This window comes from Heloderma suspectum, chromosome 6 (assembly GCF_057233095.1).
Source record: "Heloderma suspectum isolate Gila_16-S chromosome 6, 16-S_ref, whole genome shotgun sequence".
NCBI lineage: Eukaryota > Metazoa > Chordata > Lepidosauria > Squamata > Helodermatidae > Heloderma > Heloderma suspectum.
In genome coordinates, this window is record NC_139463.1 from 72,229,103 (window position 1) to 72,247,035 (window position 17,933).

The 17,933-nt window shown below is 43.3% G+C and overlaps 1 protein-coding gene across 12 annotated transcripts in view; it reads left to right on the top strand.

Annotated features, from left to right (window-relative positions):
• The window catches only part of HOXB3 (homeobox B3), a 55,350-nt gene that overhangs the window by 30,359 nt on the left and 7,058 nt on the right, over positions 1–17,933 (top strand). For 5 of the 12 annotated variants that reach the window (XM_084804828.1, XM_084804831.1, XM_084804834.1 and 2 more), the window contains 2 exons: positions 2,178–2,228; positions 13,498–14,103. In XM_084804828.1, coding sequence (XP_084660954.1) covers positions 13,626–14,103 — 478 coding nt within the window. In that variant the 5' untranslated portion in view covers positions 2,178–2,228; positions 13,498–13,625. Of the gene's footprint in view, positions 1–1,842; positions 10,141–13,497; positions 14,104–17,933 lie in introns of those variants that run through there. The other 7 variants (XM_084804829.1, XM_084804835.1, XM_084804830.1 and 4 more) reach the window with 6 other exon arrangements.

The window sequence follows — 17,933 nt, forward strand, 5'->3', positions numbered from 1 at the left end:
AGCAAGGACACTACTCTCTGAATGCCTCCCTTCCTTGAAAATTGCTTTGCATTAAATTTCATCAGCTCCAGAATCATCTTCCTTACTAGCCTCCAGCTAAGCTTGATTAAAAAAAAGCTGCTGGATGCGTTGACAGATGAAATCCAAGAGGAAACCACAAGGCCCTTAAGTGACCCTAATTTAATTGATTTTATCATAAATCATCAACTTGATGAAGAACCAAAGTTTTTTCATTGAAGGAAATTGATATGAATGGAGTGGCTGCTTCTTTAATTCAGACGTTGTTTTCAACCATTTTGAAGACAAAAGCTGCTGACATTATTTGGGCAACTTTGGGGGGAATTATGTTTTGCAAAAAAAAAAGGTAATTAGGATTGTTTAGGTAGCAACATGTCAAAGAACCAGAAGAACCCTCTTGTTGGACTAGACTGCAGCTCTTGTTGGGCTTCATTGTGCCTTTGAGGGTCTAGTGTACCATTTGAGGATCTAGCTTTTAATATATGCAGCACCAAAGATCAGATCTCTAGCCTCGGATAGCCCACCAGATCTGAAATGTCTGTCTTCAGAGTGAATAAAGCAGCTGGTCCAATATCAGTTATCTATCATGTTACATACTTAGTATCTCCTATTAGGGGCCGGGAGGAGCCCTGGAGGGGGGAGAGAAAAGAGCCATATTTTCAAATTGCAGGCTTTTTTGGCCTAAAGTTGATTATATAATAATGGTGGGAGATTCAAAGTGCATTTTGAATATGCAGTGTTCTTGAGTTTACAAGCAGACCTGAGTGGAAGCAAGCTCCGAAGTATGACTTAAACCCAAGGCCCCAAGTCATGCCTCACAATACTGCTATTGAAGGCCTGTTAAACATTGGCTATTCTGCAATTCTTCATCTTGCAATTAAAAATTAACTCTTGACTTCAGCTTTATACCAGTCTGTTATGGATGCCTAGGTCCCAATTAGCCTTTAGGTATGCTGATAAATTCCACAGATCAAAGACCCTTGCAGAATTTCAGTAAAGCAAGAAAATGGGCTAGAAAGCTTCTGGGTTAATGGGAAACCTAATATATCTAGGTGGATGTAGAAAACACAAAGAATTACATCCCAAGCCTAAACACATCTACTTGAAATAAAATCCTATTAATTTCAGTGCAACTTACTTCCAAGTAAGTGGCCAGAGACAGAGATGAAAATTGCAGGCAAGAGAGACCTAACTTGGGATAAAAACAACAAGAAATGAGTCCTGTAGCACCTTAAAGATGAATGAATGTCCTGTAATATCTTAAAACTAGCTTAATATGGCCTCTTTGATGGAAAGGGCTTGTTTTAGAATAAATAGAACTGCAGAACTGGAAATATTATTGCTTCAGAGTTAGTGGCTGGAGGCCAAGTAGTTATTAATATGTACAATAGGTGTGCATACCTATGCACGCTCTCTCTCTCTCTCTCTCATATTCCACACTATACTTTCATCCTTTCCCTGTCTATTTATTATGTAAACTTGTTTATTACCAGTCGTGGAACCTTATGCTACTGCTGCTACTGTGCCATTACAGCACCTAATCGCTTGTGGAGTGGTTCATACAACACCTAAACCTTCAGGGTTCATGACAACAGATTCTGACAATGGGTTGGATCCAGACTTAGTCATAGTTAGGGCAAGCCTATTGAAATCAGTGGGACTTAAATAGGTCATGGCTAGCTATATCCATTTCCTTTCAATGGGTCTCCTCTAAGTATTACTAAATCCAGATCCAACCCAATATTTGTTATTATATGCTGTACACAGTAACCTACTCTGTACTGCCTGCCAGTTTACTTCATATACTCTTTCCTGTGTGTATAGAGCAACGAAGCAATGAGAATTGGGTTCCTCTCGTTCTCTCCTTCAGCTCAAGACAAAAAACAATGTTGGTAAGGTGCAGTGATGGTGGATTATATGGCTTGTTTTGCTATGTGCGCGTATGTGTATAAAAACTGGAAACTCTATGATCTTATTATGGAACTCAAAGTTCAGTGGCAGAAGTGGCTGGCTCCAGCTCCATAATGTTTTGTGGGAACTTCGTTCCTGTTTGCTCCTGCCTATTTTTTGCCAACTGGCACTTTTATTCCATAACGGGAACAACAACAAACGTAAAGCTCTCACCTTGCCTGAAAATGTTTTCCTCTCTTATTCTGTAGGCGCAAATTCACCCTGTGGTATCAAATCACCGTCTTCCTTCCCAGGCAGAAGTAAGTGGATTTTAAATTTGAAGTTGTGTGTTGAGAGAATTAGTTGAAGACCATAGATTATACACATCGACAGAAATATTTAATATCCTCCAGTTCCTTCTCCTTTGCATGTGACTCTGTAAAGTATTTTTTTCATGCCAAGAAATAAGCCTACCTGAGATTTATCGAGCTCCTATTCATCCCACCCGCACAAACTCTCCTCTTTACATTGGTCTAGCTGGCGGAAACAAAAGTGAAGTTCCTTTCTGAGGCTGCAATCCTACACACACTTAGCTGGAAATTGGCCCCATTAATTCAATAGGACGTACTTCCTAGTAAACATGCATAGGATTCCACTGTAAGCCCACAAATCATTTTAGCTGATAGGTACTACAACAGACCTGCTTTTTTAAAGAAGTCCCTAAGTATGTTTACTTGGAAGTAAATCACAATGAATTCAGTAGTATTTTGTTCTTGGTAAGTCAGATGTTCAAAAAGTTTTATTTGCCTTGAATGACTTTCTGTAGAAATTATAACTGCAAGGAAGGAAGGCTCTCAAAACACTACCACCTAGACAACGCTACTTTCTTCCAATTAAAGCTTTTATTGTACATGCTGTTAAGAGATCGAGCGTGGGTGTTGAATTGGGTCTCCATGCCAGCTCACAGTGACGGTCTAGTAAAGTCGGAAATGCCTCTGCATGCTACCATGTTCTGCTCCAATCGGGACAAGATAACGCTGACATTTTGAACACAAGGGGAGGAGGAAGGCGGGGGGAGGCCAGAAAGGATAGACAGGTCAGGGAACCAATGGAGAAGTCCCAATTTCTTCGTCAATTTCACCCTTTTTCTTGTTATAGCCTTGTTGACAAGGGGAACACAGGGCATTGTGCGTGTCTGTTGAAAAAAAAATCCTCTTCCCCACTTTCCCCTTCTCTCACTTTTCGTCACTCACACACACACACACAGAGTGTGTGTGTGTCTGTGTCTGTGTCTGTGGAGGCTGGTGGCTCCGATTTTGGTGGACTGTGAATCCATTCTGTAATTCAGTCAGAAGCAGCCAGAACTCTAAAGGAGCTATCCAAAGTGATGAACCTATTTGGGGTGTAGGGTTCAGCACCTTAGATAGCTCCTTTAGGGTTCTGGCTGGTTCTGACTGAAACTCAAAATGGATTCACAGCCCCACCGAAATCGGAGCCATCAGCCTTCACTCTGTCAGCCAATGTGAGATAAAACCGGAGGTGGGTGAAACAGCAGTGAAACGTCTTGTGAAGAAATCTAAGTATTATAAGAAAATACCGAATGATGGGCCGGGGGGGGGGGTGTTGTTGGGGAAAGACCGTGGTTTCTTCTGGATTTCTTTATTTCTGGATAAAAGAGGCAGAAAGTTCTTCCCCTGGGGTCACGCAAAGCGCTTTATTTTGGCATGTGGAAGGATGGAAATGTAAGGGAGACCACTGGTCTTGTACCTCAAAGTCCTACGCAAAGTAACGAAGGAAAGTGGGATTTACTTCGGGGTAAACAGACTGTACCTGTGCTGGGGGGGTGGGCAGTCCCACATCCCGATACTAAACAACGTATGTGGAAGTGAGCGCCCTTGAAATGTAGTCTCCGTGGAAATCCAAATGCTATATTTATGCGAGGGGAATTTACTCCATTTCTCCGACCTTCCTGTTTTTAAAATATCGGTGGGACTGTCAGGGAATGTCACACACGCGCCACCGGGTTAAAGAACAACATTCACAGGCCCAAGGCATAGACGTCTACCAGACAAACTGGCTTTCCCAGAGGGTGGGGGTGGGGCATCAGCCAGACAGGAATTGTGGGAATGTCCCCTCCCCCTCCCCCTCCCCCGTCCCCTCCCCCTCCCCCCTTTCAGCTGGTGTTGTTGTTTATGTTTTATACTTTGGAGGCAATTCAGAACTACTTCCGTTGATTGACCATTAATCCGGTGAGTTATTAGGCTTCTAAACCAAAGGTCGTGGGGGAGAAAAAGTTGCAATCCATCAAAGGAAACAATTGGATGGAGACGCTGTTTTATCGCGAGTTGGCTTCTGGACAGAGTTTGTGTGCAGTGTGGCTATGAAAGGGTAAAGAAGGGGCCGGGGTTGTTGAGGGCACACTAACCTGGATGTAAGCGTCATTAAACCACCATTAAACCTTGTTCCTCAACCAAGTTTTTTTTTTGGGGGGGGGGGTTAGTACTGAAGTTCTCCTAAACCCATCTCTAAGCAATTGAAGGAGGTCTTAGGCTACGATCCTAAATATTTTTAATTATTATTTTGGATTAGCTGCGATTGGCTTGAGCAAGACATGCTTCCCTGCAGAGGGATGATAACCTGTCATCTTACAAGCATTACCTCCACATTGCTAAACCCACCATTTCGAAGCTCTATTTCAATACAACTTATACAAAATTTAAGATTAGAGCCATAGGCACATGTGAGCATTCCATGGATAGATAGATATAGATAGATAGATAGAACGTTAAACACTATGGGCTGGATCCAGGCATAATCATATTTAAGTGTAGATCCATTGAAATCAATGGTACTTGTTAGTTATGACTCATTTGTCCCATTGATTTCAATGGGTCTTCTCTATGCATGACTACATCTGCCTCCAACCCTATAATAATAGTGAAACTGAGGCACAACCTACATCAGATAAATGAAACAAGGTTTGTAAGACAATTTTCACACAAAGGGAGCCATATAAAGACCTCTTGTTCTGCAATGCGCTGCTTCTAATGGCAGCCTTGACACCCAAGGAATATTATTGCAACTATCATCTCCAATAACGTTAAAGCCATAAATTGGCTCACTTATGAGCCATATAGAAAACCTTAGGTTGAAGAAGAGAAGACACAAAGCTATTCTTCAGGTTAAGGAAGAGGAGGAAGGGGAAACAGCAACAGATCTTGAATGATGATATTTCTTCTGCTTTTCCTATAAGCAACATATAGGTGGATAATGGGCACAAATCCCATTGAAATAAATGGAAGCTATGCAAGAGCACAAGGGCTTTTGGTGTGCTGAGTGTGTGAGGGGAAAGCTGGCTCCTCTGTAAAGACTCTCTCACCCCACACCCACCCCGCACTTTCCTCTAGGATTGGAAGTCTTCTGGATTTGTACCTTGTCTCTTCTGCAATATGTCCACTAAACTAGTGCTGTGAATTTGTTATATCTGTGAACTGTCTCACCCTAAATTACAGCTCAAGCTCAGCTTTCCCCAACCTGGCACCCTCCAGTTGTGTTGGGCTATAACTCCTATCATGCTGGCTGGGGATGATGGGTATTGTAATCTAATACAACTGGAAGGCACCAGGTTGGGGAAGCTGTAAACAGCTCCACCTCTTGTCTCTGCTTGGTGAAAACCAGCAGCCCAGCTGTCAAGATTATTATTAATTAAATGGAATAGCTACTTCCTAATGATGCCCAGAGCTAATCCACACATGAATGTATACTGCTCAATGTCTTATCACAAGATTTATGCATTACCGGACGATTCCACAGTTGAACGTGTAAAGTTAAACTGTAGTTATGAACTGCATCAGTAGTAGAGGTAATAGTAGCCTAGATTTCTGATTACTAATCAGAATGAATTTAGTAATCAGTTGGCTTCATTTTATTGCCACTCAGTTTCTTCACTGAGAACTAGAAGTGTGGGATTATAATTATTATTATAATTATAATAATAATAATTATTATTATTAAGATAGATGTATTCTGTATAGATTTCTAACACAGTTTAGAAGTACTTCAAAATAAACAGGGAAAATCGTTATTTAAGATGTGCAGAACGAATAATTTAAACTGGAAGCCCGAAAGGGTAAACCCACAAGGATCTGGTGTAAATGGATCGGTGCCAACTCGGTGGCAGTTCAAATGGGCGGGCCCCTCTAGCAACAACCACCGCCACACGGAATGAAGATCAAATTATTGCCAGAAGCCATGGAATTGAGAAGGAGGAAGCCAAGGCCTCCCGGGCCTGATTTATATTCCTGAGGTTCTGTGACGCGCGCAGGGGTAGCATGCGGGAAGCGTAGGATGGTGTGTTGGTTAGCGGACGTTTTCATTACAGATTAATAATATTAGTATTCAGAACGGAAAACCGGGTTATTAGAGCCAAGGAATGTTTCCCCAAACGAAAATATTTTTAAATGATCTCTCTCAGTCTGTCTGTCTCTCTCTCCATTTTCTAAACCAAACCTTACCCTAGTTTGAGCGATAAATCATCTCCAAATAGTTCGTCTTCCACAAGTTCTTGGTAAATTATCTGGCAAAACCGCTTTTTCTTTCTATGAATTCTGCTGAAGTCCACATGTGATTGTCAAGGGCCAAAGGAATGTGCTTCTGTATCTTAATATACCTCGTTAGGATTATAGGTGAGCTCTCAGGAAGCCTTTAACTTGAGAGTGACTACGGCTTCAGTTTATATCTATTCCATCAGTGTCTGCCTATCACAAAGGCTCAAGAAAGCTCAGAATATGTCTATCTCGGTCATTTACGCTTTGGAAAGAAGGGAATGTTATGTGTAGGTAAATTAATTTAGAGTTGATTAATATACGTAATTCTTGTTTGTTTCCTTTTAAAGAAGGGATATGTTCTTTCCTTTCTCTCAGCCGTCCCCCAGTGGGGAGCGGCGGGGTGTGTGTGAAGACACTTGCAACCGTTTAGAATATAAGAAGCAAATGGATAAATCTGTTAATACCCCACCACCCTTGTTAGGTTCTTCTTTTAACTGGAAGTCCTATTTTCAGCATCAGGAGAACAAATCCGTTAACTCCACCCCCACCCCCAACAGCAAAAAGGGATCTGGATAGCCATTGCAATATTTTAACAAAACTTAAAAGTTTGCTAACAACACCACACACACATTTATATAAGAGACTCCTTTCGAAGTACACGATGTATGGAAGCAGTTAGAACGAAATGTCTCATAAAGGCATGTTTGTGGCGATTAAATAGGGTTCTTGCATCATCTTTCACTTGGGCTGGTCCCCAGAATAAATAGGTAAAGTTAGTTCAGTTGGCAACTTTTGAAAATACCGAACCATGGCGTTAAAATGTTTTGTTGTCTTTGGGTGGGAATCCTGAGGGACAGAGGGGGCCATTCGAAGTGATTCCCGCCACTCTGGTCCCAAATATGTCTGTTTTTAAGTTCGACTTTTACACCACCATTATACCTCCAAGGTTTGCCTCTTTGTGTCTCCCCCCACCCCCTCTTTTAAACAGGTCTCCATTATATCTTCTGGGTCAGTCACCTGAGTACTGGTGGGTTTTAATAAAACATTACTGACCTATTTCGCCCACCCCAAAGTGCATCAGCACCCCCCCCCACTACACCAGTTTCAGAGAGACCTCAAGGGTTTCTTCAGTTACTCTTTTAAAAAAAAAAACACACAAAGCTTGTTACCTTTAATTTTGCAAATTAAGCATTTACTTTCTGCCTTTGTCTTGTTTTGAGTTTTTGATCCTTGCATTTTAATCCTATGCATTTCTACTCAGAATTACGTCCCACTGAGTTCAATGGAACTTAGTAATGCTGCAAACCTATATACACTCACCTGGAAGTAAGCCCCATTGAATTCAATAAGACTTACTTTTGAGTAAACATGTATAGGAGTGCACTGTTAGTCTTGTGAAGACTGAAAGCACATTTGATCTGGAAAGCCAAAACACAGACAATAATAAATACAAGGTTACAAATTCGAACTTTTTCACTTTTATGCAAACTTATAAACTGTCCTCCACCCCTGTTATTTTTTTTGTTTTAGTGCAGCGTTTGTCCTTGGTGAAAGTTACATTTACCATCCATGGTACTGCTAAATGTAGCCCAAGCCCAGCAGACACTGAAGTTCACACGGGGAATAATTAAGTTCTTCTGAAAGCCCTCCGGTGGGCTTTATTCAGCTTGGCGTCCAATCCTTGCATGGTGTTCCAAAGCAGAAACTAGCCCGCCATTGCATGAAGATCTGTGTTTTCTTTTTGGGATTCACTCAGAGTAATGTGGCCAGGGAAAGGTGATATTATCCAGGTGGAAAACAGAGGCAAATCACCTGTGATTTGTGGAGCCATTTGTGGGTATGAAAGGCGAAGTTGAGTCTGGTAAAGGACGTTAAAAAATGTTTTCCCATTCAAAAGTATCCTCGAAGATGTGATAGAGCCAAAGTACTGAGACAGCAAAGAACCTCCCTGGAAAGAAGCGAACCAATTCTAGAGTTCCCTTCCTATTTGAATGCCAGTCCCCACCCCCACCCCCAGGTAGAATTGGCAAAGAGAAGTGGGAAGATAACAATAGATATTCTGACCCCCCCACACACACCCAAAAATGTGCAGACACCTCAACTTCTTCCTCCCACACTCAGTTTGTAGCGGCAGCTGCCTTTCCAGTCAGCAGCAGAAGCTGACGAAAACGTTTTGTCTTTGCAAGTAAAGCTGCTCGTGAACAGGGACAGGGGGTCATAAATCTTGAGTGACTTAAAGAGACGTCATCTATCTATCTAATGCTAAATAACTTCCCTTTACTTTCCTTATGCTTCTCAAATCCCACTTCCAATCATAGTGCTTAGAAATCCAGATAAGTCCCAATAAACTGAGTTGAACTTAGTTCCCCTATGTTCAAAATAATGTGATGGAGATGCCAGAAGTGTGAAATCTCTTCCTTCTATTCTTCTCTCCTCCCATCCTTCCTCCCTTCCTATCTATGTATCCATGTATTATATTTACATATAAATATCATATGCACACACACACGCATACATACACAGAGGGCATACAGAGAACCAATTACACAAAGCGAGGTTTATATAAACTTTCTAAAACTTTGACTGTTCTTCCCATTTCATGTCATCCATTATGTGTGTTTTTTTTAAAAAAAAAACTTCTAAAAACCCTCATTGCTATCAATAGTTGATTTAAAAATAATACTTAAAAAGCTGCTTTGCTGTGTCATGTCCCTCTCATATACTTGTTATAATCATGCAAATTCAGTGGGCACCAATCTGGCTTGGGTGGGATAGTGGGGTGTCCTCTGTAGATTTACTGAAAGAAGGTGGGGGGGAGAAGAAGACGAGGGAAAACCTGCCTCTCTTCCAAAGATTTATTAGCATAACTTGACACCTAATTGCGAAGCACGTGAATCAATATAGCTTTTGCTGCCCTGCTAGGCCTCTGTCCACCACGTCTAGATTTGCATATTTCCTTCCCCGTACTGACGCCGTCAGGAAGCAACCTTGGCGTTTGCCCAAGCCCTCCAAAGCCGAAAAAAACCCTTCGCCTTCCCGCCCCCAGAAACGAAATCTCTACATATCTTTCGCCTTGTTCCCCCCGCTCCCCCACCGCTTTCCTCTTTAAATCGCCGGGTGTTTTATTCTTATTCTTTTTATCCCCTCATTTAAACCTCATTGCGTAGTTGAGGATTTTATGTCAGCTATTCTTTCTGTTTTCCCCTCCTCTCTACCCTGTCTGTCTGTCTGTCTCTCTCTCTCTCCCTCTCTCTCTCTTTCTCTTTCTCTCCCTCTCTTGCCTTCTGCTGTAAAGCCAGGGTCCATTGTTAACCGTGAACAGGGCGTACCAAGACTATAGGGCAGTGAGAATCAAAGGATTCCCTATACATCTTTGGAAGGCTGTCTAGAATCTTGTGATTTCTACCTCTTCTCACCTTCCCCCCACTCCTCCCCAAACGGGTGGAGAGAGAGAGGGAGAGGGAGAGAGGACCCAAGCATCCCTCACCGTAAGCTCCTATAGAGATGTCCCCCCCTCCTTTTGGCGTTATGACCGGATTTCTCTCTCTAGATATTCCTTGAACATTAAAAAAAAAAAAAACCCGAGAGGAATGGGGGGAGCTCTCCTCGCTTATTGATTGCGTTGCTTGCTGGCTGCGAAAATATATTATGTCTGCTCGCCGCGCTGCTCTCGTCAGAGGCTAAGGTAAGGTGGACCGAAATAGGCTATCAGTTTGTGAATGGCGGAGACCGTGTCTCCATGATTTATAGCTGTATGACTCGCATCGCGGTTCATGAAGAGTTCACAAGCTTTAAGCTTCCTTCTACGCAGCGACTCTCTCTCTCCCTCTCTCTCTTCTTCTTCTTCTTCTTCCCCCCTCCTTCCCTTCCCTCCCCTTCCTTCTACCCCTTTTTTCTCTTTTTCCTATACTCACCCCTCTATTTTCCTCCCCCTTTCCTCTTCGCCTTTTCAACTAGAACGCTTTCTTTCTTTCCTTCTCTCTCTCTCTCTCTCTCTGACGTGGTGGAGGATTTTATTTTATTTAACTTACCAAGGGGAAAGCTCTGAATGCAGCGACAATTTGCTTTGAATTGGGGTTTTGTCCTGAACCCCAATCTTTTGTTGTTGTTGTTGTTGTTGTTGCATTATCACCATCGTCACCATCATAATCTTCTTTGGCCTAATACGCCTTCAGGGGAAAAGGCTCTCTGATTTTTCCTGTACCTAAAGTATGACTGCCAATTTTAGAATTCTTTTTCCAACATGGAGGTTAAAGGGAAAGAAAGAGCTTTTATTTCTGTTTCCCCCCCACCCCATGGCCTTCAGTTTGAGCTTGTCACAATCTCTTTAAGCGTCTTCTTAACTCATCAATTCATTTTTATTTTATTTTTAAAAAACAATCACCTCTCTTGAAAAGTTCCAGAGAACAGAGCCATTTATTTTAAAGTCAGGTTCTACTTCAGGAATATAAAAAAATCAAACTCCCATGCTGGCAAGAAACAACTTCTGGGCTGGGGTTACCATTTTGAGGATGAATTGGAAATGCATGCTATAATTTCTTATTTATTATTCCGATGGAGATTTTGGGTGCTTTTTTAAAAAAAGAACAACAATTCCTTGGAGTAAATCATTTACAATTCCACCCGTCTTCGACTAAGATAAATGACCGACATTTGGGACATGTTGAAAGATGAGATACAAAAGGGGACCAAAATCTTGGCTACTGAACGTACAGAGCACTTTGAATTCCTTTCTGAGAGGGGCAGAAACGGGATTAATTTTTAATGCACTACTTAATTTAAACACGCACAGAAAATATTAATTTGCCTCCTACTTTTCATAGGCCTTCCAAAGATCCCAGAAAATCCAAAACAAACCAGTGAGGCCTAGTAAAACTATCATTATGGCTGAACTCCTTAGTGATTTTCAACGAACCCATTCTTTCATAATCAAATGAATGATTATTTCTTTTCTGTTTTTAACCACTTTATTGCGATGAGAGCACAAGACTATTTAGGTCTAAGAAATATTTCTCTAAAAGTTGAAATAAGCCAGGGACATGACAATTCTTTCTAGCAACAGCCAGGAAATATTTTAACTGCCTACTTCTAGAAATCAGTAGTTATATCTAAGCCATGGAAGATACTGGCAGATCAAAGCATAGCATTTGAGAGCTCTTATGCAAACTACAGAATTTATACAGGCATTCATGGAGGAGGAGGAGGAGGAGGCAGGGTAATGGGGTGATATGATGTTCGAATTATATTTGGGTTTTGAATTGCAGAGATGTAGGAAAGTCAGGAGGGAACTGTTGTTATGTATCCCCACCTCTCCCCTATGGCCACCCCCCAATGGTCAGAACTGGTCAATGTTGGGCTACAATGCTATTCTCTATTCTGGAAGGAGGAAAGAATAGCATGTAGCTCACTGGAAAGGGGCATTTAAAATGAAATTACAGAGTGGCTGAACACAGTGAAATAGGATTCCCTCTGTATATGCCATAGGCCATACACACACATACATGCACACACCATACAGTTTCTCAACTGATTCATTTTCTGGTCCATTAAAGAATTCTAGTCTGCTTCCTCCTTTACAACATGGAGAAAGTTAATGGTTCCTTGGAAGGGAAATACAGTCTTTTCTTTTATTTCCCTTTTTTTGAAGGGGGGGGAGTCATCTTTCTCCACCCATAAGAAAAGGGTTGACAAACCAACACAAAAGTTAAAGGGGAAGAAAATCAAGGGAACCAAATGGCTTGGTGACAAAACTGGGTTTTGTTTTGTTTAAAAGAAAAGATGAGAAGAAATAGAATGAAACTGTGCTTTAGGAAAGAGGCTAGACTCACACCTTGAGTGGCAGCTGAGCCAGGATTTTAATGACTGTAGGGAAGAGGGGTTTCCCGAGTCTATTGCCAAAATGCAACCAGAGTTGAAAAAACAACACCAAAAACAGCATCAAAAGGGCCAACATCAAAGCATTCAGTTCATGCCTCCAAATCTGACAGTGTTCCCAGCTATCACTTTCTCATCTGGAAGCAGCAGACTAAGTGAACCATGCACATTTCAGAAACTGTATTCATGTTTTATTTTATTTTTTTGAAGATGTTAAAATTTCATTCAAAACTTGACTTTAAAAACTTAAATCTTGCTGAATGTTAAGACAACAATGTTACATAGCAAATTACCCCATCTATACCTGTACACTTTGTTTTGTTTTTCTGAGGCTCCTGATTCGTGAGGGTGGGGATGGGGAATCAGATTAAAAGAATGTTATGTTCTAACTTTGGACTGCTGGAAGAACTTAACCTGACAATTCTGCCTGCGTGTGCATGTGCGTGTGTGTAGAAAGTTATGGAAATGCTACTAGTACCGGGGCAAAAGAATGTATTCGGGATAGGGCTACTAGGTGACTTCACACCTCAAACTTACACTTTGTTTAGCTGGAAGTCAGTCCGCAGATTTCAATGGAACTTTTACTTCCAAGCTGGGTTTCCTTTCTAATGGAATCCCTTTAATGGAAGATGACGGGTTTGAGATTCACGTGGAAGGGAAGGATTTCATTGCGTTTAGCCCTTTCATGTGGGCGTGGAAAAATGTTGTCCTTGTTGTTGCACACGTGTGTGTCTGCGTGTGCGTGTGTGGATATGTTATGTAGAGAGGTGGGCATATCCACACGCAGGCAAACCCTGGAGGGTTCGGTAAACTGGCCTACAAGAAATTCGGCTGCTGCAGGATCTCCGTAGATATGTCTAGGAACAATATGTCGATGAGGGTTCTTAAACTGAACTCTCTGGCCACGCTATCGGAAAGAGCGACGAACTGATTTGGCACAGCAGGCGCGCTTAAGCAGCCCTTTCGGGGCCTGAAATATTGGACGAGGCCCTCTCTCCAGTGGAGAGAGCCGGGGCGCGCCCCAAAGCGCCAGGCGGAAATCTGTTCGCGGCAGCTGCTCCCCACCCTCCGCGGTAACCAGAGCTATTCATGTCACGAGGCTTTTCAAGGGCCAAGATGGATTCATAGGCCGGCTCGGTATCATTGTGTGTGCCTTCTAACCTTTCAGGTCAGCTTCCAAAAGACACCAGGGAAGGCCTCCTCGCCACGTGACCTTGGGGGGGTGCCAATGTCCTTCCATGAGGGGGTCAGCCAACGCCTGGTAGCAGCGAGCGCGAAACTCGGGGAGCCCCAGCCATGCAGAAGACGACCTACTACGACACCTCCACGCTCTTCGGGGGCTACTCCTACCAGGGCTCCAACGGCTTCGGCTACGAAGGCCCCCCGCCGCAGCCCTTCCAGCCTGCGGCCCACGTGGAGAGCGACTACCAGAGGCCCGCCTGCACCCTCCAGTCCCTGGGCAACGCGGCCCCCCTGGCCAAGACGAAGGACCTGAACGGCAGCTGCATGCGCCCCAGTTTGCCTCAGGAGCACCACCCGCCCCCGCCCGTCTCGCCGCCCTCCAACCCCATCGCCGCCGCCGCCGCCGCCGCCAGCAGCAGCAGCAGCAGCAGCAGCAACGGCAGCAACAACCATAGCCAGCCTGCGGGGCTCAAAAGTGGCCCCAGCAAACCCAGCCTGGGCGCTAGTAACGCCGCTCTCACCAAGCAGATTTTCCCCTGGATGAAAGAGTCGCGGCAAAACTCCAAGCAGAAAAACAGCTCCCCCAGCGCAGGTATAGCTGCTTTTGGAATACACACACGCGCGCACACGCACACACACACATCCAGGTTCCCCACCTCACTCAGGCACCATTCGGCAAGGCAGAGATGGAGAATGAGCCAGGTGTCTCAACCTCCCTATCTGCAGGAAGAAGGGGGGGGGTGCTGAAAGGAGATATTGACAGGCACGAGCGCGGGATATTCTCCTGCGCAAGTCCCATTGAGATGAGAACAGTGGAAGCTGGTGGCTCCGATTTCGGTGGGGCTGTGAATCCATTCTGGGCTCAGTCAGAACCAGCCAGAACCCTGGAGGAGCTATTCAAAGTGCTGATCCTATTTGGGGGGGATACAGTCCAGCACTTTGGATAGCTCCCTTAGAGTTCTGGCTGGTTCTAGCTGAAACCCAGAATGGATTCACAGCCCCACTGAAATCGGAGCCACCAGCCTCCACTGGACAAGAGGGTACATATGTGGGTTCTGTGTCTGCATCTGCCAACTGCAGTTGTACAAGGAACAACCATGGCTGATGCACTCACTACCCAAATGGTTTTTGGTTTTCCATGTGAGATGAAGGAGAGGTCCAGGTTTGACATAGGAAGAGATTGTGTTAGAACAGTCCTCCCCAACCATGTGCCCTGCAGATATATTAAACTACAACTCCCATAATCCCCCAGCCACTAGTCCAACACATCTGGAGGGCACCAGGTTGAGGAAGGCTGGGTTAGAAGCAAGGGCTGTCTCCAACATTAGTCCTACTTACAGCAGCACCATTGAAATGAATGGGACTTCAGCTAGTCATGACCAGCTCAAGTCCCATTCATTTCAATACATCTGCTCTAAGCTGAACTAACACTGGAGACAACCCGAGGCTTGGAAGTGGTGGCTCCAGAAAAGGCCCTGCTCAAGAACTTGAGTCTGCGGGAGGAGCTTGATGTAGAAATGCTGACCAAGACAGAGGAAGGTTGTCCCAGGGCTAGGCAATTAGGATTGCAGACAACACTGGGAGCCAGAGAGGAACATGGTGGTGGTGGTGGTGGTATACTAGATGGGGCTGGGAGGTGTGCAGGAAGGCAGAGGGCCAAAGGATGGTAAGGAAGGGTAGAGAGAGACTTTACCCTGTCATATGTTTCTTTTCTATGCATCTATATATCAGAAATAGATGCATAGAAATACCATCTGACCTACATTCTCTCAAAGGAGGCTATGGATTTGGGGGTGATGAATCAGATGAATAGTAAAATCAGCCACTTATACTGCACTAGCCCTCCCACCACCAGATTTTGTCCCCAGTGGAATATCTTTGAGACCGTGGCTCAAGGCACTTGGCTTTTATGCCAGAATAGGTTACCTTGCAAGGGTATCAGCCAGTGGGCACAGGGTTAGTCTGCATGTGCAGCAGAATGAGATGAGAGGGTAGGCTGTACCACCTCAGGCTATAGGTGGGACTGCTGCTTTGGAATGCTCCCCATGTGAATAATTGATGATGATGACGATGATGATACAACTAAGACTAAAAAGCAGCTGAAGTAGAAAGGGTTTACCCCTCTCTGCCCCCTTGCAGGGACGTTTGTTGTTGTCTACCTAAGGGAGCATTCAGAAATGTGATATTCTGAAGTGCTGCTGTCCATTCTACCACCACTGGACTCTGCTACCTCATTCCTACTTCAGTAAGCTGTATGTAGAACAGGCCTTACTCAAGCCAGACAACCTGGGTATAGCTGGCTCATCACAATGTCCCCAGTTTATAATGTCTGTTTTTCACACCTGACAAAATGTGTTTTCATCAAAGCCCCCAGATATGTGCTGTACTCCATTTTATATGCCATTGGTTTAGCATGGATGCTCACTAATGCCAGAGAGAGATAGACTAATTTGTTGCAGGGATGAAGGCTACTGTTGCACAATTTCCACCTATTATCCCAGGCAAAATGGCTTTTGTCCATATATAATCTAGTAATCTAGCACAAGTCCTTCCCGGTATAAAAAGAAGAGATGTGTGCTTGATATTTAGACTGAAGAATTATTAAGGATAACAGGTTATATATTGGACAAAAGACTGTAACAGCCACAGATGTCAATGACTCGGGATGCTATTCTTAACACATCTGTGTCAGAATTCTAAGCAGATTCACTTGGAAGCAACTGTTTCTTTGGAACTTACTTCTAAGTATGCTTAGGATATAGCTCTTACTTGGGAATAAGTTCCTTTGATGTCAGCTGGGCTTCTTTCTAAGTGAAAAGGGTTTGATTCCTGGGGTACGCCTACCATAACCAGTTTTCTATACAAGGTGATTTTGCAACAGCTGCAATAAATAAATAAATAATGAAAGCTACACATCCCATACTATGCAAGTTGCATGTGCACTTTGTCACACACAGCCCGAGTGTATTATTGCATAAAATGCACAGAGCTGGATTAATGTATGAATCGAGGCTCCTGCCAACTAAAATGTTTGAATCATGATTTGGGTCTGATGGACATGTCATCTAGACTGTGCTGTGGTTTTTGACATAGCAGCTCCCCTTGCAAATTCACAGATTATTTTATTCCTGAGTAAATCTTGCATGAATTGCTCTGGGATGAAGATTAAACTTTGTATATAACAATCTGTGCATCTCAGGGGAGGGGAGTGTTAAAGAGTCAGGCAGATATAAAGCATTCTGAAATCGTTCTGCCTTATACAAGTTGTCAGTGATAAATATAATCACTCCAAAGCATGTGGGTGCTGTTATTGGCTATGATTCCATATGGGCAACTTGTGGCCCTCCAAATGTTTTGGGCTGCAATTCCTGGAGCCCTAGCCAGCATAGCCAATGGTGAGGAACGATGGGAGTTATAAGCCCAAACATCTGGTGGGCCACAAGTTGCCCACCCCTGCTTACCTGGAAGTAAACTAGTGAACAAGAATTCCTATTGAATATCCTTAGAATTAGAGGATTGGATCCAGATTTAGGTGCAAGTGGAGCCCTTCCCATCAATGGAAGGCAGATCCTGGATCCAACCCAGAGCCTACAATAATTGTGTATATTAGAATTATTATTCCACCTTTAGTGCATTGGAAGTTTCACTGGTTCATACATACATGTACATCGCTTGATGAACACTCCATGACTTGCAACTGAATGTGAATATGGTTTGGGGGATGGTATGAAATCTGTCTCTGCTCTGTGAAGGCTGTTTCATATACCACTTCATGTTACAGTCATTGAGTGAAGGCATTGTAAATTCACCCCATCTTCCACTGAAACCAACATAAATTCTCCCAAGTAAATGTGCTGAGAATCCTTATGCCAGTTATCAAGTATTTCCTTTCAAATGTTTCATTTTCTGTATTTCTTCTCACTGTACAAAAAGTGTTTTGTATTGCTTTATCCTCACATCATCCCTGTGAATATCCCAAGTTTTATATAGTAAATAGTGACCACAGGCTTAAATTATTAAATGCACACACAACCACCACACACACACACACACACAATCTTCCTATGTGTAGAAAACTAGCATAGCAAAGAGTGGAATGGCCTAGAGCCTTTGTCCCTGATGTGTTCGTTTTCTTCTGCCAGGGAGCTGGGGCAGCAGTTCACAGATGGTTTCCCCAATTACAATACGATGTTGCAAAGCCTCACTGAGATACCTCAAGACTCTTATCACTTCATTCTGTTGCATGCATAGACCAGGCCTAAACCCCATTGATTCCCAGTTGATCTTACTTCCATGTAAAGCTCATCACCTCAGAGTATAGTCTGCTCCTCATTGAACCCAAATGCAAAACTCCCACTTATTTTAAGGCACAGGATTATGTCATTAGTGTTTAATTTCAAAAAGGAGAGAGCCCAAGGTTCT